Source organism: Neoarius graeffei, chromosome 4 (genome assembly GCF_027579695.1).
Source record: "Neoarius graeffei isolate fNeoGra1 chromosome 4, fNeoGra1.pri, whole genome shotgun sequence".
Classification (NCBI taxonomy): domain Eukaryota; kingdom Metazoa; phylum Chordata; class Actinopteri; order Siluriformes; family Ariidae; genus Neoarius; species Neoarius graeffei.
Window position 1 is genome coordinate 88,230,782 of NC_083572.1, and position 21,304 is coordinate 88,252,085.

The 21,304-nt window shown below is 38.5% G+C and overlaps 1 protein-coding gene across 2 annotated transcripts in view; it reads left to right on the plus strand.

The window, feature by feature from the left end:
- kank4 (KN motif and ankyrin repeat domains 4) overlaps window positions 1-18,320 on the plus strand; it is a 127,707-nt gene extending 109,387 nt beyond the window's left edge. For both annotated transcript variants that reach the window (XM_060919960.1, XM_060919961.1), the window contains 6 exons: window positions 90-338; window positions 6,323-6,407; window positions 7,145-7,364; window positions 8,049-8,191; window positions 12,840-13,040; window positions 16,603-18,320. In XM_060919960.1, the coding sequence (XP_060775943.1) occupies window positions 90-338; window positions 6,323-6,407; window positions 7,145-7,364; window positions 8,049-8,191; window positions 12,840-13,040; window positions 16,603-16,716 (1,012 nt within the window). In that variant the 3' untranslated portion in view covers window positions 16,717-18,320. The remainder of the gene's footprint in view (window positions 1-89; window positions 339-6,322; window positions 6,408-7,144; window positions 7,365-8,048; window positions 8,192-12,839; window positions 13,041-16,602) is intronic.
- Window positions 18,321-21,304: the final 2,984 nt, after the last annotated feature.

The window sequence follows — 21,304 nt, forward strand, 5'->3', positions numbered from 1 at the left end:
ATCTCACCTTAAGACCACTGAACTCATATAATAGGCCACTTAACCGTAAAAGACTGACATCGGTAACCGAGGCTGTCTGTGTTGTTCAGCTATGAGACAACCTCCAGTGAGGAGTCCAGTGGGGAGGAGAATGAGGAGGAGGAAAAGGAGGAGGAGGTGGATAGCTCGGAGATGGAGGAACAGGCAGAGGAGAGTGGAGTGACCCAGGAGGAGGTGGAGGAGGAGGCTGCTACTACTGGGGAGAAGGCTGAAGATACTCAGGCAGGGGGGTCCCAGGGTTCAGTAGAGCCTAAAGACCCCCAGGCTAGTGTTGATCCCCAGGAGGAGCAGCCCAGCAGGTGAGACAGAAGGGCCAGGAGAAAAAAGAGAGAAGTCAAGTAAGGTTAAGCCAAATTTTAAAAACATCCATACATATTAGATACTTACACAATGGGACCCAATATTGTACTTTTAGGATAATACAGAGCTCTAGCATTTTCATACATTTCAAATGGAAGAAAGGCAGTGTACAGCTTCAATACACTACAATACACAGCTTCATAATAATAGCAATAATGAAAGTCACTTTCCTTGTGTGATGTCCAGATATAAGAAAAATCAGTGGCCAATTCACTGATGATCATCATCAGATGAGATCTTCGTTGCTCATGACTGTCAAACCAACTCGATCTCATGATACATTTTTGTTCCATTATTCTATCCCATGACTTTTATATTGCTAAGTATGCATAATCCACATTGTGGAAAATATATGTACAAACAAGAATGTTAAGTGCACAAGCAATCACCAAAGTTTTATTCACTGAAAAATATTATTTCAACAAAATTTCTTGCACAATTTCCTTGAGGTTCATTTAGATTTAATACTAATACACATATTTTTTATGATATGTGCATTAGTATTCATTAGTATAGTACTCAGACTTGGAGCTATTTATAGTGTTTTATATTTATAACTAGAAAACAATACCAATTTCATGGCTAATTCTCATCTCATCTCATTATCTCTAGCCGCTTTATCCTTCTACAGGGTCGCAGGCAAGCTGGAGCCTATCCCAGCTGACTACGGGCGAAAGGCGGGGTACACCCTGGACAAGTCGCCAGGTCATCACAGGGCTGACACATGGACACAGACAACCATTCACACTCACATTCACACCTACGGTCAATTTAGAGTCACCAGTTAACCTAACCTGCATGTCTTTGGACTGTGGGGGAAACCGGAGCACCCGGAGGAAACCCACGCGGACACGGGGAGAACATGCAAACTCCGCACAGAAAGGCCCTCGCCGGCCCCGGGGCTTGAACCCAGGACCTTCTTGCTGTGAGGCGACAGCGCTAACCACTACACCACCGTGCCGCCTGGCTAATTCTTATACAGTTTATAAAAAATAAATGTTTCTATTTGTTGAAGTGGTAGTATTTTTTTTTTTAAATTTGTGTTAATGATGTGTTATATCCTGAAGTTTATAACAATATTTTTATTCAATAGTTTTATAAAATACAACTTATGTACACTACCGTTCAAAAGTTTGGGGTCACCCAGACAATTTTGTGTTTTCCATGAAAAGTCACACTTTTATTTACCACCGTAAGTTGTAAAATGAATAGAAAATATAGGTGAGACATTTTTCTGGCCATTTTGAGCATTTAATCGACACCACAAATGTGATGCTCCAGAAACTCAATCTGCTCAAAGGAAGGTCAGTTTTATAGCTTCTCTAAAGAGCTCAACTGTTTTCAGCTGTGCTAACATGATTGTACAAGGGTTTTCTAATCCTCCATTAGCCTTCTGAGGCAATGAGCAAACACATTGTACCATTAGAACACTGGAGTGAGAGTTGCTGGAAATGGGCCTCTATACACCTATGGAGATATTGGATTAGTTTAAAGTGATCTTCATTGAAAAGAACAGTGCTTTTCTTTCAAAAATAAGGAAATTTCAAAGTGACCCCAAACTTTTGAACAGTAGTGTACTATAATAACAGCCCCTATCACCAGTAAATATACATACACCCACAGAGTCCTAAATATAGCCATCATACACATGTTCCACTTAGAGTAGATGCTGACATCTCATCTCATTATCTCTAGCCGCTTTATCCTTCTACAGGGTCGCAGGCAAGCTGGAGCCTATCCCAGCTGACTACGGGCGAAAGGCGGGGTACACCCTGGACAAGTCGCCAGGTCATCACAGGGCTGACACATAGACACAGACAACCATTCACACTCACATTCACACCTACGGTCAATTTAGAGTCACCAGTTAACCTAACCTGCATGTCTTTGGACTGTGGGGGAAACCGGAGCACCCGGAGGAAACCCACGCGGACACGGGGAGAACATGCAAACTCCGCACAGAAAGGCCCTTGCCGGCCACGGGGCTCGAACCCGGACCTTCTTGCTGTGAGGCGACAGCGCTAACCACTACACCACCGTGCCACCCAGATGCTGACATATTACAGTTATATATAAAAAAAATTAAACCAGCACATACAAACTACTCCAATATACTACACTTTTAATATGACAAGCATTATTGTGACTGTGTGATCAATCCTCATAAAGTTTAATAATGTGAATTATCTGGATAGTCAGATCTGACTTGAGGAAGATGCTACATTATTTCACTGATGAAACATGCATTTGTATGTACACACACACACACACACACACACACACACACACACACACACACACAGATATACACTAGTGCATTTCAAACAATTAAACTATCATGAAAAAGTTCATTTTTTTCATAATGTATTTCAAAAAGGTAAACTTTCATATATTCTATATACAGTACGTGTAAAGTGAAATATTTAAAGCCTTTTTTGTTTTAATTTTGATGATTTTGGCTGATAGCTCATGAAAATCAGAAATCCATCCATCCATCCATCCATCCATCCATCCATTATCTCTAGCCGCTTATCCTGTACAGGGTCGCAGGCAAGCTGGAGCCTATCCCAGCTGACTATGGGCGAGAGGCAGGGTACACCCTGGACAAGTCACCAGGTCATCGCAGGGCTGACACACAGAGACAAACAACCATTCACACTCACATTCACACCTACGGTTAATTTAGAGCCAACAGTTAACCTAACCTGCATGCCTTTGGACTGTGGGGGAAAACAGAGCACCCAGAGGAAACCCACGCAGACACAGGGGTAACATGCAAATTCCACACAGAAAGGCCCTCGTTGGCCACTGGGCTCAAACCCAGGACCTTCTTGCTGTGAGGCGACAGTGCTGACCACTACACCACCATGCCACCCAAAATCAGAAATCCAGTATCTCAAATTGTTAGAATATAGAAATTAAATATTCTTAATTTCCCTGAGGGAACCCACCCAAAGGGATCAATAAAGTTTTATCTAATCTAATCTATTTCCTAAGATCCATCAAAAAAGGATTTGAAATACAGAAATGTCCAACTTCTGAAAAGTATGTTCATTTATACACTCAATACTTGGTTGGGACTCCTTTACCATGAATTACTGTATCAATGCAGCATGGTATGGAGGTGATCAGCCTGTGGCACTGCTGAGGTGTTATTGAAGCCCAGGTTGCTTTGATAGCAGCCTTCAGCTCGTCTGTATTTTTGGGTTGGGTGTTTCTCATTTTCCTCTTGACAATACCCCATAGATTCTTTCTGGGGTTCAGGTCAGGTGAGTTGTCTGGCCAATCAAGCACAGTAATATCTTGGTCAACAAACCATTTCGTAATAGTTTTGGCATTGTGGGCAGGTGCTAAGTCCTGCTGGAAAGGAAATCGGCATCTCCATAAAGCTTGTCAGTAGATGGAAGCATGAAGTGCTCTAAAATCTCCTGGTAGACAGCTGCGTTGACTTTGGACTTAGTAAAACACAGTGGATCAACACCAGCAGATGACATGGTACCCCAAATCATCACAGACTGCAGAAACCTCACACTGGACCTCAAACACCTTGGATTCTGTGTCTCTCCACTCTTCATCCAGACTCTAGGACCTTGATTTCCAAATGAAATGCAAAATTTACTTTCATCTGAAAAGAGGACCTTGGACCACTGAGCAGCAGTCCAGTTCTTTCTCTCCTTAGCCCAGGTAAGACGCTTCTGATGTTGTCTCTGGTTCAGGAGTGGCTTGATATTAGGAATGAGACAGTTGTAGCCCCTTTCCTGAAGACATCTGTCATCTGCGTAGTGGCTCTTGATGCACTGACACCAGCCTCAGTCCACTCCTTGTGACGCTCTCCCAAGTTCTTAAATTGACTTTTCTTGACAAACCTCTCAAGGCTGCGGTTATCCCTGTTGCTTGTGCACCTTTTCCAGCCAGCCTTTTCAGCAATGACCTTCTGTGGCTTTCTTTCCTTGTGGAGGGTGTCGATGATTGTCTTCTGGACAACTGTCAAGTCAGCAGTCTTCCCCATGATTGTGGTTGCGTGTATTGAACTAGACCGATATTTTACAATTTTTTACTCAAACTCAAAATGAAATACTTGAATATTTTGAGATATGGACTTTTTTTTTTGCCATAGGCCATAATTATCAAAGTTAAAATAGGAAAATGCTTGAAACATTTTAGTGTACATATAATGAATGTAGAATATATAAAATTTTTAATTTTTCACAATATTCTAATTGTTTGAGATGCACTAGTGTGTGTTTTTATATATATATATATATATATATATATATATATATATGGGCGGCATGGTGGTGTAGTGGTTAGCGCTGTTGCCTCACAGCAAGAAGGTCCGGGTTCGAGCCCCGTGGCCGGCGAGGGCCTTTCTGTGCGGAGTTTGCATGTTCTCCCCGTGTCCGCGTGGGTTTCCTCTGGGTGCTCCGGTTTCCCCTACAGTCCAAAGACATGCAGGTTAGGTTAACTGGTGACTCTAAATTGACCGTAGGTGTGAGTGTGAATGGTTGTCTGTGTCTATGTGTCAGCCCTGTGATGACCTGGCAACTTGTCCAGGGTGTACCCTGCCTTTCGCCCGTAGTCAGCTGGGATAGGCTCCAGCTTGCCTGCGACCCTGTAGAAGGATAAAGCGGCTAGAGATAATGAGATGAGATATGTGTGTATATATATATATATATATATATATATATATATATATGCACTATATTGTATATATTTGTATATATAAATACAGGTTTCCAAATGATACTTCACAGTAATTATCTAGGATCATAAGTTCTGACTTTTATTAACTGTAACTGAATATTACCAGCATGTAGGCTTACTCCTTTTCTTATACACACAATCCCAGCCTTTGTCTTACCAATCATCAGTCTGGAGATAGAAAGCAGACAAATGCTGAGTGACAGGTTTAATAAACTTAACCATGAGAACAAGCTCAATAAGCCAAGAAGGTACATATAGTGCTAATGGAGAGCAGATGAGCGTATGGATGTCTGGAATTGTGCTCTAAACATAAACCACAGCTGCAAATATGTGTGATAAAGATTAAGACGTGTGCTAAATAGAGCATGTGCAAGACAGCACCATGAGAGGTGGTTAACACAATCCACAGCACATTCTCTATTCTGGATTTGGGGCGTTCTGTGTTTTTTTTTTTCTTTTCTTTTTAAAGGTAATTGTATCTATACCCTTATAGAAAAGTCACCCGACCTTCACATGTTAATAGGAACATGATGCAAATTTAAACATGTGGTTCTCAGACACATTCTTTTTCACAGATGTTTCATATTTAGTGCATGTGTTTTTTTTTTTTTTAATTTCCACAAGTTAATTTTTCCTCATAAAGGGCATATGATTTCATTTTCAGAACTGATTTTCTCATATGAATCATTCTTTTTCATATTGTCCGTATGATGTCAGATGTCAAGGGTATATTTACATTTTACTTCATGTGCAATTTCGCAGGTTTATCACGTGAAATGGGTGTGATTCTTCTGTAAGGGTATATTATAGACGCAGCTTTACATAAATGTTGCTCTGAAGTTTGAGCTTCATTTTTTTTACTGTATTGTTGATGCAGGATAGTATTTCACACTGTTTTTTAAAAACATATACAGTACTGTGCAAAAGTCTTCGCACCTTTTTAAATACATATTTTCTCTTCATTGTTTATTTCATATTCCATTCATTTTACAGTTTACTGCTCTTTATAGTCATAACCTTCATCTCAAATACAATATTTTAATTTTCAGAATTCAAATCTTGCAATCCAGTCTCAAAAAGGCATTACATTTTCTACTTTCTGTATTTTTTCGATTCAAGGTTTATTCCTAGCTAGATTTTTAAACTAACACAGCTTTTTTGTAGAACATATTTTACTTATTGTGTGTGTCTGATTTTAAAGTTGAATGTGCTCTTGCAGTGAAATTGTAGATAAAAACTTCATGGCTGCCTGTCAGTACCTAAAGGACCGAATGGCAGAGGTTGCTACTCCAAACAAAGAGATGGTAAGTAATGTAATGCACTTTTAGAAAAACAAGTAGGGTATTTTATGCACTTTTAATTTGCTCTTCTGATTTGCTAAATTAATAAAATAATGCCAGTATTTTGGTTTATCCAATCCGCTCTCCTGTAAAGAAAACATGCCAGCAGTTTGAAGGATGAGCGGCCCAAGCACTCATCTGTGACACTTAAAGCTGACTTTGAATGAGTGTTGTTCATAATGTAATCCATAAAAAATGAGATAAGCAATCTCTCCAATTATTATGAAAATGAAATATTTGGAAAATTAATTGTGTGAAAAAAAACCTTTTTGTGGACTTTAAATGGATGAATATATTAATTAATGAATAGTGCCGTATTTATTTATTTAATATTGGCCTCAAATGGCATTCCATAGTTTTACTGAGTGAATTTACAGCCTAAAGTATAAACCTTAGTGTGACACCCTGTAGTTACATCAAAACATCAGACAATCGACCTTAATACTGTTCCTCATTTGAGCCAAAGTCATAGAACAAAACTGTGCATCCAGTGTCCAGTGCTAGAATGGTACGTAACTGAGACACACCTCTGTTTTAAAAAAAAAATTCTACCCTATGTGTGTACAGTCAGTCTCACTTAACTTCTGAAGCTGCAGTTATGGTCCTTCTACATTTAGTTGTTCAAGTTGATAGAAAAAGAAAACCTTAATCACCAATGAAAATGTGATGAGGCCTGCTTTTGTGGTGTCTCTCATCTTTAGAGGCAGGTTCTGATGGTGCTCTATCAGGAATGGTTCCGTGTATCCAGTCAGAAAGAGTCCCAGGCAGATACAGTCACTGTGTATCTGAGGGAGGTTGGAAATCACACCCCCACTCTCCTGCGCTATATAGTTAACCTGGCTGATGGCAACGGCAATATGGCCTTACACTACAGTGTCTCCCACTCCAACTTCCAAGTCGTCAAGCTCCTGTTGGATACCGGTGAGATGAAACATCAGTTCTAAACATTAATGGCTCACCTCTGTGGTTGAAATATCATTATTTATTCTATCCACATTCACTGGATATGAGCAATCATGTGCTCTGATTGGCTACTCTACTACTAGGCTATCAGCTGATATACCGTGAGTAGAGAAAAACAAAATGGCCGAGCATGTTGCTGAACCTACTGAGGATGAAATAAAAACTCTACTTGAAAACAAAACCCAAAAAATTACAAAAAAAAGCAACAGAATATGGAATGAAAGTATTTGATGGTAAGAATGTATCTTTTTTATTTTTCAAGAATTTTTATTATTATTATTATTATTATAGCATTTTTCACAAATTGCTACTGTCATTTCACCGGTTTGTTTACATTCTTCATCTTTGAGCATTGAAATGTGTTGAATTTTTAAAAGGTTTTATTTATGAAATTTGCAAAAAATAAAAATGCTCTGTTTCTCAAACTCCATTGAATGTTGATTGAATAAAACAATTATTCCACTCAATCTCGTCATACATGGCTTATAGCCAACTCGGCGCTACATACCTCATCGGCTATCATCTCATGTATGACTCGATTTCATGGAGTAGCTGTTAATTATCTCCCTTTTTCCTCCCTTATTTTATGTTGGTATGGATTTGTCAATGAAAGTTTTTTGCATGTTATATTATGTTCCTAAGGGCTTTGTGAAGTGGATCATCAGAATAAAGCCGGCTACACGGCGATCATGTTGGCAGCTTTGACTGCAGCAGAAGGACCTGAGGACATGGAGGTGGCCCAGCACCTACTGAGCCTGGGCAACATCAACGCTCAGGCAGGCCAGGTAAGTACATACTTGTATTATTTGTACCAGGTAAGTACAAATAACCTGTCATCCAAAAATACAAACATATTTATCATACACACACACACACATTTGTCTGACTATCCTTGTGAGGACCTTCCATTGACATAAATATTATTGCAGTTAATTAATGCTGTGCCTGCACCTAAACCTAACCCTAACCTTAACCTCAGTAATGAAAAGGAAACTTTTTGGCTCTTTTATTTCTTTCTTTCTTTATTTATTAAAAAAAATTGTTTAAAAAACACAACAACGATTTCCTTGTGGGGACCATCCAAATGTCCCCACAAGTTTGAAATTGTCAAATTTTACTATCTTTGTGGGGACATTTAGTCCTCAGTAGTATTTCAAAACACACACACACACACACACACACACACACACACACACACACACACACACACACACACACACACACACAAAGCTAACAAAACTGTTCTGCCCATGTCATCATGTCCTAATTCTACACTGTGCCCAAACTGGAATAATTATCATAAAATAAATGCATGAAGTCACACAGCTTGGACTCTTTCATCCAGATAAAAATTGAGTAGAGAACTTTAATATTCTGCAGAAGCCCCAGTACTCAGTAGTCTGGATAAGAGATTTCGAAAAGAAAATACTGGAATTTCTCTGTCCTTCTAGCGTACAAAGTGTTTCTGAATAGATATTACTGGTAAAAGGATCGACAATTTACAGTACCTTGCAGACGAACAGATTTGTCCCAATACCCTACTTCTTTTCAGATCATTTGCACTTGTGATTCAGCACAAATACCTCAAAGATTTGCACTTCCCCAAAGCAGTCTTTCTCTGTTTATTGTAGAATTTCAGATCATTTCACCTGGATACTGTAGATTTGTACCTCAGAACTGCTGCTGTAATCATTAAGCCTGTCCTGTGCTCATCCGAGGAGTTTTAATCAAAATATGCTAATGCATATTAAAAAGATTGATCATCTTTTTAACACATGCTGCTGCAGTACTGTGCAATTAGCAGAGGTGGACAAAGTACCCAACTTCATTACTTAAGTCAGAGTACAGATCCCACTGGTCAAATGTTACTCTGATACAAGTGAAAGTTGTCCAGTCAATTTTTTACTCAAGTTAAAGTACTGAAGTACTTGCTTTTAAAAATACTTAAGTATTAAAAGTACATTTTCTGTCAACGCATCATTGTATTATTGCCACAACGCTTACAAAACCTAACGCCATTACCAATGACAGAAATGTGAATTCACAAAATGAACGCATGGTGGTTTAACGTTAAGCTAGCTAGTCAGTGAAGCTCCACCTGACATGCTAGCAAACTTTTTTCAAACTCGAAATCATATTGGGTAGCTAACGTTACTAGAAAATAAATATTTCTACGTTCTGTTTATTTGGCAAGATTATGCTAAAACATTTCTGAAAAGACTTCAGATAAGTTAAAATTATTCATGTTAGCATAACTCTGTTTTTACATGCTAACTAACAGTGTCCAAGTTAACTAACTATGTGTTAATGTTAGCTGTGGACAAGGCGATGGCAACTTGGCAGGCAAATCCATAGAAAGTCATTTGATGAACCAGACTGCACAGCTATTGCAATGTTACTACTAGCTCTAAAAGCACAGACAACTTCGTTGCAAGCTTTCTCTTGGAATAAAACGTTTATATAGCTCAATATGCTTCCGCAGGTTGGACGGTGAGGTTTTGTAGGCTGTAATGTGGTTCGTTTTTGGCAAACAAAGCAAACAATTAAAACGAAACGAATCTTTAATCCTTTCAGAAAACTGAAACATGGGTTCTAGGTAAAGCCACGAGTGCATGCATTCAGCAGAAGAACCACCTCCTTCCATTCTGCCATCAACTGATCGTGTTCAAATAACGCTGCTGAGAAATCATTGAACTTGATTTTATACAGTCTATGGATGTGATGTAACCCTAGTGATTACCGATCGGCTGTCTCAGTGTCACCTGTGAAAAAACCAATCACGTTTTAGAAAAGAAAGAAAAAAACATCCACTTTCAAAGCTGCTTCATAGTAACAAGTAACAGGGACCTTGACAGAAATGTAGTGGAGTGAAAAGTACGATATTTGCCTTTCAAATGTAGTGAAGTTAAAGTCATAAGTTTCCCCCCGAAAAATACTCAAGTAAAGTACAGATACTCAAAGTGTACTTAACCCTTTGATGCAAAACATGGGTCAAAAGTGACCCGACTGAGTTTTTATCTTCTATATCTTTGCAATAAATTAATTCCATCATTCAGTATTCAAGGTATTCCTCAATTAACTTGTTTTTGATCATCATACATCCTTATTTTATTTTTTCCTTTCTTACTTTTTGAATAAAAAACCTTTTTGTCTCACTACCCTTCTAATGCACAACATGGGTCAAAAACGACCTGCATTCATTTTCCAGGTTATTTCATGTATGGCTGAGTGTTTCTATGATGTACCTTTGAAATAAATTCATTTTGTCATTTACTTTTCCAAATATGCAGTAAATATCTTGTTTTTGTTTAGCACAAATCATCATTTTTATTTTTCCTTTCTTAAGTTATGAACAAGCACAGCTTTTGTAATTCTACATCAAGTTTACACACATGGGTCAGAAACGACCCGCGTGCATTTACTCCAGCGTTTGGTGGGAACTGTGAATTGTGCTTGTGTCAGACATTTCACAGCTCAGCACAGCGCCCTTTGCCCATCTAATACATGGAAGTAATGTTTTTCAATTGTTCTAACATTACCTTAGAAAAAAATTAATTATGTTTAGGTTACCTTGAGAGTGAGTAGATTACTTGTCAGAAAGTTACAAGTAATTACTATTAGCTACCTAGCTGTTGACATATCTCTTCAAGAATCTAACAAACTGAGGGATCTGCTATCGGATACAAAAAACATTCATACCATCTCCGGAACCCACACAACTATCAGACGTTCAAGTGCAGGACTAAGCGATTTCAAAGTAGCTTTGTACCTAGCTATGTTAAGATATGGGATAATGATTTATAGGACTTGATTTTTTGATTATTATATTTTTATAGAGTAACAATGATTTTTAATTGTACATTTGTAAATATTTTTCAAACTTATGGTTTGCAATTGATATTAATAAAATATTATTATTATTATTATTATTATTATTATAAAGACATATTCTACTTTAGTTAGCTAATTTTATTGTAGTTGGCTTAGCTAACTACATAGTTAATAAATAAATAACTGGCCCCATTCACTGCTAAAGTAATTACTTGAAACAAATTATTATTATAGTATTAAGACATTTAATTTTAAATCACACTTGGATGACCCATGTGTAGTAATATAAAAAGTATTTTGTTCATAAAGTAGGAAAGAAAAAATTAAATTAATGATTTGTGGTAATTAAAACAAGATATTTAAAGAATACTTGGAATATCTCATCTCATTATCTCTAGCCGCTTTATCCTGTTCTACAGGGTCGCAGGCAAGCTGGAGCCTATCCCAGCTGACTACGGGCGAAAGGCAGGGTATACCCTGGACAAGTCGCCAGGTACTTGGAATATTCAATCATAAAATAAGTTGATTTCAAAAGATAGAGCAAAGAAAAACTCAGTCAGCATGAAATAACCTGGAAAATGAATGCGGGTCATTTTTGACCCATGTTGTGCATTAGAAGGGGTGTGCATATGTTTTGCATCAAAGGGTTAAGTACAGTACTCAAGTAAATGTACTTCGTTACTGTCCACCTCTGGCAATTAGTACTTTACTCTTCTACACATCTGCAATGCAATGATTTATAACCCCACTATCCTGTGGCACCCAGAAGAGAATGAGTCTGGTTCCTCGCAAAGTTTCTGCATGTTCTTCTTCATGTTGTCACAGGGAATTTTCTTTGCCACGGTCACTTCTTGCTTGCTTAGTAGGGATCTAAATCTGCACTTATCATTAAAACCGCTGTAGAAATTTCACTTTGTGATCCAGTCGTAGTTTTCATTTCATTTATTTATCATACAGGAAAAGATTAAAAGTAGCATTTCAGTTACAGTTAAATGGGCCTGACTCAGTTAAAACTGGTTTACAGCAGGTTCCTGTTCTGCAGCACGTGAAAGACAAAGATCACAATCCAATCAAGACAAAAAGCACATTGACAATACAAACAAAACAAAAGCATAATTAAGGATGTCAAGAGAAATAAAAACAATACAGACAGCTACATACATAGACATTGAAAGGGGAGAGGATTGAAGCTATTAGTTCATAGAGACAGTTCCATCAGTCGCAGTAGGATGGGTGTTACACTAAAATATTCCTGCCTTTGAGAATTTTTCTTCCGTTTACATTAACTTGAATGGAATGTTTTGCTCTGATAAAAACATTTTTTAAAAAGCATGTTTTATGTTCTTCCTGTGTCCATGTGGGTTTCTTCAAGGTTCTCCAGTTTTCCTTCATAAAAGCATATCAGAAAGTGAATGGGCCACTCTAAATTACTCCTAGTTGAGAATGAGTGTGGAACTGGTATCTCATCCAGGATGTATTGCTTACTTGTGTCCAATGTTTTTGTGATAAACTCTGACACCACTGCTTCCCTGACCAGGATAAAGTGTTTCTTGTAGATGTCAGAATGTTCTCCTCAGCCCATTACACTTTCTTTTCCCATAGTCTGGTCAGACAGCACTGATGCTGGCGGTTAGTCACGGGCGTACAGCGATGGTGCAGGTTCTTCTCGAATGTAAAGCAGATGTGAACATACAGGACCAAGACGGCTCCACAGCGCTGATGTGTGCCTGTGAGCACGGCCATACTGAAATAGCCAAGCTACTGCTAGATAGACCTGAATGTGACACTAGCCTGAAAGATAAGGTTTGTGGTACACACACACACACACACACACACACACACACACACACACACACACACACACACACACACACTATTCAGTGCAGCCAGAATTTTAATTCATTAAAACAATGTTATCTGCATTTCCTCTTCATTTAGAGAAAGCATTTATTGAAGCCCTGAAGGTTCCTTGCCGGCTTTAGAAAACACAACACTGCCATCACATGGTCAAACTTAGTAGCAACATTTTCATTTTTTTTCTTTTCGCTAAACTGGTTCAAGGTGTAAAATTATAAGCTATGTTTTACAACCCTGTTCCCAAAAACGTTGGGCTACTGTGAAAAAAGTATAAATAAACACAGAATGTGATGATTCGCAAATCATGGAAACCCTATATTACAACCCTGATTCCAAAAAAGTTGGGACAAAGTACAATTTGTAAATAAAAACGGAATGCAATGATGTGGAAGTTTCAAAATTCCATATTTTATTCAGAATAGAACCTAGATGACATATCAAATGTTTAAACTGAGAAAATGTATCATTTAAAGAGAAAAATTAGGTGATTTTAAATTTCATGACAACAACACATCTCAAAAAAGTTGGGACAAGGCCATGTTTACCACTGTGAGACATCCCCTTTTCTCTTTACAACAGTCTGTAAACGTCTGGGGACTGAGGAGACAAGTTGCTCAAGTTTAGGGATAGGAATGTTAACCCATTCTTGTCTAATGTAGGATTCTAGTTGCTCAACTGTCTTAGGTCTTTTTTGTCATATCTTCCGTTTTATGATGCGCCAAATGTTTTCTACTGGTGAAAGATCTGGACTGCAGGCTGGCCAGTTCAGTACCCGGACCCTTCTTCTACGCAGCCATGATGCTGTAATTGATGCAGTATGTGGTTTGGCATTGTCATGTTGGAAAATGCAAGGTCTTCCCTGAAAGAGACGTCGTCTGGATGGGAGCATATGTTGCTCTAGAACCTGGATATACCTTTCAGCATTGATGGTGTCTTTCCAGATGTGTAAGCTGCCCATGCCACATGCACTAATGCAACGCCATACCATCAGAGATGCAGGCTTCTGAGCTGAGCGCTGATAACAACTTGGGTCGTCCTTCTCCTCTTTAGTCCGAATGACACGGCGTCCCTGATTTCCATAAAGAATTTCAAATTTTGATTCGTCTGACCACAGAACAGTTTTCCACTTTGCCACAGTCCATTTTAAATGAGCCTTGGCCCAGAGAAGACGTCTGCGCTTCTGGATCGTGTTTAGATACGGCTTCTTCTTAGAACTATAGAGTTTTAACTGGCAACGGCGGATGGCACGGTGAATTGTGTTCACAGATAATGTTCTCTGGAAATATTCCTGAGCCCATTTTGTGATTTCCAATACAGAAGCATGCCTGTATGTGATGCAGTGCCGTCTAAGGGCCCGAAGATCACGGGCACCCAGTATGGTTTTCCGGCCTTGACCCTTACGCACAGAGATTCTTCCAGATTCTCTGAATCTTTTGATGATATTATGCACTGTAGATGATATGTTCAAACTCTTTGCAATTTTACACTGTCGAACTCCTTTCTGATATTGCTCCACTATTTGTCAGCGCAGAATTAGGGGGATTGGTGATCCTCTTCCCATCTTTACTTCTGAGAGCCGCTGCCACTCCAAGATGCTCTTTTTATACCCAATCATGTTAATGACCTATTGCCAGTTGACCTAATGAGTTGCAATTTGGTCCTCCAGCTGTTCCTTTTTTGTACCTTTAACTTTTCCAGCCTCTTATTGCCCCTGTCCCAACTTTTTTGAGATGTGTTGCTGTCATGAAATTTCAAACAAGCCAATATTTGGCATGAAATTTCAAAATGTCTCACTTTCGACATTTGATATGTTGTCTATTTTCTATTGTGAATACAATATCAGTTTTTGAGATTTGTAAATTATTGCATTCCCTTTTTATTTACAATTTGTACTCTGTCCCAACTTTTTTGGAATCGGGGTTGTACATTGAAAGTAGTACAAAGACAACATATCAGACACTGAAACTGAGAAATGTTATTGTTGTTTGAAAAATATATGCTCATTTTGAATTTGATGTCAGCAACATTGTCAGCCCTGTGATAACCTGGTGACTTGTCCAGGGTGTACCCTGCCTTTTGCCCATAGTCAGCTGGGATAGGCTTCAGCTTGCCTGCGACCATGTAGAACAGGATAAGCGGCTGCAGATAATGGATGGATGGATGGATGTCAACAACATGTTTCAAAAAAGTTGGGACAGGGGCATGTTCACCACTGTGTTGCATCACTTCTACTTTTAACAACACTCTGTAAACATTTGGGAACTGATGAGACCAATTGCTGTAGTTTTGAAAATTAAATTATTGCCTGATATAGGATTTCAGCTGCTCAACAGTTTGGGGTCTCGTTTGTCGTATTTTGTGCTTCATAATACACCAAATGTTTTCAACGGGAGACAGGTCTGGATTGCAGGCAGGCCAGTTTAGCACCCAGACTCTTTTACTATGGAGCCATGTAGTAGTAATATGTGCAGAATGCAATTTGGTATTGTCTTGCTGAAATAAGCAAGGCCTTCCTGGAAAAAGACATCATCTAGATGGCAGCATGTTGCTCCAAAACCTGGATGTATTGCTCAGCATTAATGATGCCTTCCCTGATGTACAAGCTACCCATGTCATGTGCACTAATGCACCCTCATACCATTACAGATGCTGGCTGTTGAACTGTGTACTGATGATAAGCCGGATGGTCCCTCTCCTCTTTAGCCTGTAGGATGTGGTATCCAGGAATTCTAAAAAGAATTTAAAATTTTGATTCATTAAACCACAGGGCAGTTTTCCACTTCGTCTCAGTCCATCGTAAATGAGCTCGGGACTAGAGAAAGTGATGGTGTTTCTGGATATTGTTTATAGATGATTTCTTGTTTGCATGGTAGACTTTTAACTTGCATTTGTGGATGCAGTGATGGACTATTTTCACAGATGGTGGTTTTCAGAAGTGTTCCTGAGCCCATGCAGTGATTTCCATGACAGAATCTTGCCTGTTTTTAACACAGTGTCATCTGAGGGTGCCAAAATCACAGGCATCCAATGTTGAGTCTCAGCAATTTTATGTTTTTCACAGAGTGGTGAACCTCACCCCGTCTTTAATTCTGAGAGAGCTTCTCTGGGATGCTCTTTTTATACCCATTCATGTTAGCAACCTGTTCCCAATTAACCGAATTAGTTGTGAGATGCTCCATCAGATGTTTTTTTTTTTTTCCCTAGAATTACATGACTTTTCAAGTTTTTTCTTGCCCCTGTCCAAACTTTTTTGAAACGCTGCTGGCATTAAATTCAAAATGAGCATATATTTTTTCAACAACAATAAAATTTCTCAGCTTCAATATTTGATATGTTGTCTTTGTCCTATTTTCTATGAAACCATAGTGAAGTTTTCCTTTAAATATCAAAAAAAAAAGTGACAACCTTTTTTTTCCGCACCTCTTTACGAAATGGCAGTTTGGCCTGATTTTGATCCACAGAATCAACATGCCCGATGTTGTATAAATGTGTATGTTTTGCTTTGTAGAATGGGCACACTGCACTGTCTGTGGCCATCAAGTTCTCCCATTCTGAGCTCGTCGACCTTCTGAAGGCCCACGCTGGAAAAGCTGGAACTTCACCTACTACAAGTCTTCTCTGAGGTTGCTTGTACACTTCCTCTGCAGTAGCAGCAGTACCTGCATTCACCTTCCAGCTGCCTCAACCAGACAAACTGACCAGTGAGACTTACTTTTGAAGGGGAAAAAAATGGACTTTCCATAATTTGGAAAAGCAACAGGCCAAGTTTTACAGTTCTCTGAAGTGCAGTTCAATGTCAAAGCTCTTAACTTAATGTGGATGAAGCATGGTACATTGTTACATGTTGTATCCTGTTTTTCAAGTATTATTATATTTTTGTCAAGTAGAGAGCATTATACATGAATGTTAGTATAGAGTCTATCAAATACACACTATATTTATTTTATATTGCACCTTGCTATACTGTTTTATTTTCCTCTAAAATATACAAGGCCTGTCTGAATATAACCTGATGAGCAAAATTGTGTCTTCCATCATGAAGGTTGTCAGGTAATGCTTTCATGTTCAAATGTAAAAGTTTTATTTTATATTTGTTTTTAGCATGAGGCCAATAAAATGCTAGGATAGCTCCCATACCAAATACATTCTTAATAAAATGCAACAGAAAACGTGAGGTCAATGCTGGACTCTGCAATGTGCTTCACACTGACTGGTCAGGTGTTATACCGTAAATTGGATATGCTGAGCTGATGTAGAATAGCCACAGGAAATTTTATATTAATTAGAAAGGTCTTTTTGATGTCTTATACAAATCCTGGATATACAGTATTGTGCAAAAGTCTTAGGCACATGTAAAGAAATGCTGGAGATCAAAAATGGCTTAAAAATAATTAAATGAAATGTTTCAACATTAAGAAAAAAATACTATAAACAGCAGTAAGCCATAATAAATGAAACAAAGTCAATATTTGGTGTGAGATGACCCTTTGCTTTAAAAAAAAAAAGTAGTCTCATGTCTAATCAGTTGGTGGCACGGTGGTGTGGTGGTTAGCACTGTTGCCTCACAGCAAGAAGGTTCTGGGTTCAAGAGCGGCCGTGAGGGGCCTTTCTGTGTGGAGTTTGCATGTTCTCCACGTGTCTGTGTGGGTTTCCTCCGGGTGCTCCGGTTTCCTCCACAGTCTAAAGACATGCAGGTTAGGTTAACTGGTGACTCTAAATTGACCGTAGGTGTGAATGTGAGTGTGAATGGTTGTCTGTGTCTGTGTATCAGCCCTGTGATGACCTGGCGACTTGTCCAGGGTGTACCCCGCCTTTCGCCCGTAGTCAGCTGGGATAGGCTCCAGCTTGCCTGCAACCCTGTACGGGATAAGCAGCTACAGATAATGGATGGATGGTACAATGAGTGCAGTTTTATAAGGAAATGAGCTGTACATTTTCCTGAGCATCTTACAGAAGCAGCCACAGTTCTTCTGGACACTTTGACTGTCACACTTGCTTCTTAATTTTGCACCAAAACCCAGCAGCCTTCATTATGTTTTCTTTTTTAATCTGAAAAGTCCTCTCTTATGTAATATGCTGCTCAGATACAAACTTTTTTTTTTCCTGTAACATTTAATTTTGTGCTGGAAAACAAATGTTTGGAACTCTAAAATGTTTTTGTCCTGACTCGATAATGTAGAAGCCATAAAATAGAAATCTATAACAAAGTTTGTATGAAAAAAGGGTGTTGTGTGCCTAAGACTTTTGCATAGTACTGTAAATTTTAGCTTTTATGATTTAATACATCAGCTGAACTTTTTATTATTATTATTATTATTATTATTATTATTTTTTTTTTTTTTTTCACTTATAAGTATAGAATGACTTCATCCAAGACCTGGGGTGGACAAATGAGTAGCTCAGGTCCCTGGTACAAGAAGACGACATGTCTGCACTATTTGTTTTTTGTTTTCTCTCATTCTACAACTAGACCGTAAAACTTTTGGAAAAAAAAATCATATGGTATGTATGTATGGATAACTTCTGATTTACACTGCTGCACTACACACATTTCCTCTTACTAGTCAGATTAATTAGTGAGCACGGATGACATGCGACCTTTCCAGAATAAAGAACATAAGAATGAGGAAACACTGACAAAACCTAGCAGAATACAGTCCAGCATAAATCTATCATACAACTTCCCTGCAACCATGACATACAGTCACCTTGTGGTTAAAGATATTGGGAAAATGTAAAAACGATAACCAGACTGGAATATTGTTTGTGTAGTGAGAGGAGGAAACACCACAGCTCATAGCCAAACACTGACAAATGTCTTGCTGATCTTTTGTTGAGAGTACAACCACAAAGACACATTTTTTTTTTAAAGAAAATTTCCCACGCACAAATTTAGATATTCAGTTGCTTCTCTATTGTGTCTGTATGGACCTAACTAGTTAACTAACTTGGCATACATTATTACTTTATGTTAGCTACCACATTTTAGTCAAGTCAGTTAGGTTTCTGGGAAGCCAAAGCATGTGATTGTGTAGCACCCTGGAGCATTTATTTGCTAGGGGCTAGCTAATGCGTGTATGATTTGTCCACCCCGAAGACATTTATGTTCATAATTTGCTGTAGCAACCACTTGGACCTGCAATGAATAAGATTTGGGGATCGTCACCATAAAGTATGTAAACGTGCTATTGTATTAAGTGCTGAAATAATATTAATAACCCTTGAAAAATATGACTAACAGAGAAAGCAATGTGGTAGCCATCAGCTGCGGTATTCAACAATGCAATTTTGCTTTGATTTTCAGCGAAATGTGACTCACACTGGTGTAACATTGTACAATTAGACAAGAAAATATACTTAGATGCTATGTTGGAAAAAACAATGACTATTTTTTTTTTTTTGCACTTGACTGCTACTCAGTGCATTTTCTCACAATGGTAGATCACAGTGGTAGACGATGGTCAGAAATTAAACCATCCACACTTCCCAATGGATTAATTTATCAGCTATAGTCCAGTGATAGAGGAATAAACTAAAGACAATAAATATAGCGTTGTGCCCTTGATGTATTTTGGTTTGGGGAAAAAATTTCTCTGGTGTATTAAATATAAAGATAATTTGGAGCACAAGTTCTAAGACTGAGTGAAGCAGATTCTCTGAACATCCATTACAGTGTCATAACAGTTCAACAGATGAATACAGTTTTGAAAGGCACTTTAACATAAACTGAAGCCATTATGATGTTTACCTTGCAAAATGATCGAGAGATGACACACAGGGTGAGCCAAATAAGTTTTTAAGGACAAATCATGTTGTTAGACTACAAATAATATAGAAAGTGGTACTTTATCGTACGTACGGTAAAAGCGATCTACATGGGACCCTAAAGTTTAATAATTATTTATTTCAAATGCTATATTTTACATGCTGCTATATGTATGGATAAAGTATAATATCTATAAATTCAATATGGTGTTCATATAATATCTATAAATTCAATATGTTTTGCTTAAGTGTGTCTTTAAAATATGTTTGTATGAATATATCTTTTTATACACTGGCAATATTTTTTTTTTTTTTACTGATTTTCTCTAAGAATAATGTCTATCCTCACCTCTGATCCCAGTTAGAATTAGACATCATCTTATTTCTTCCCCCTGAGCAAAAACTGAAAATCTCTATTTACGTCTAAATGCTCTGTCCCAGGACTGTGATGTTCTCCTTCCCATATATTCTTGCTCCACTAAAATACATATAAATAAATGATAATCTACATATACAGGGTTGTTTCTGAACCTGTTTCTGTCGGCCATAAGTGACATCCTACACATAAGGAAACACTTGTGTGGCAGTGGCTCTGTTAAGCTGTGCGAGGCTTTTATCCAAGTTCATCCTGGACTTTGATTTGGTTGCTGTGTGCTTGTGCTCGAAATACAAGTGCTCTATGGGGGAAGGAAAAATGGCAAGGCCAAAAGCACATTATACGTATATGTTGAATGTGTATAACAGAATAATGAATGTTTATTTTGGTAAATGCTTCAGCAGCTGGAGAGGTATATGGAAGATGCAGAGAAAACGCAATAGTGACTTAAATATACTCAATTTAATACAAATATTATTCAAAATATAAGCTGTGTTTGTGATATTCTAAACATTTATGAAAACAATCCTTCTCAATAAAGTTGCAGACCTGCGAAAGCGTATGCATTGGGCCCAATTACTTTCTTACAGCTTCTCCTTCTTAGCATTTTGTGAACTCAGTGTTCGAAAGTTCTTTATGCATTTTGAACAAAAATGAGTTAACTACATACACTTTGTCGCCGTGGGCGGCACGGTGGTGTAGTGGTTAGCACTGTCGCCTCACAGCAAGAAGGTTCTGGGTTTGAGCCTAGTGGCCGATGAGGGCCTTTCTGTGTGGAGTTTGCATGTTCTCCCCGTGTCTGCGTGGGTTTCCTCCGGGTGCTCCGGTTTCCCCCACAGTCCAAAGACATGCAGGTTAGGTTAACTGGTGACTCTAAATTGACCGTAGGTGTGAATGTGAGTTTGAATGGTTGTTTGTCTCTATGTGTCAGCCCTGCGATGATCTAGTGCCTTGTCCAGGGTGTACCCTGCCTTTTGCCCGTAGTCAGCTGGGATAGGCTCTAGCTTGCCTGTGACCCTGCACAGGATAAGTGGCTACAGATAATGGATGGACTTTGTCACTGGGGATG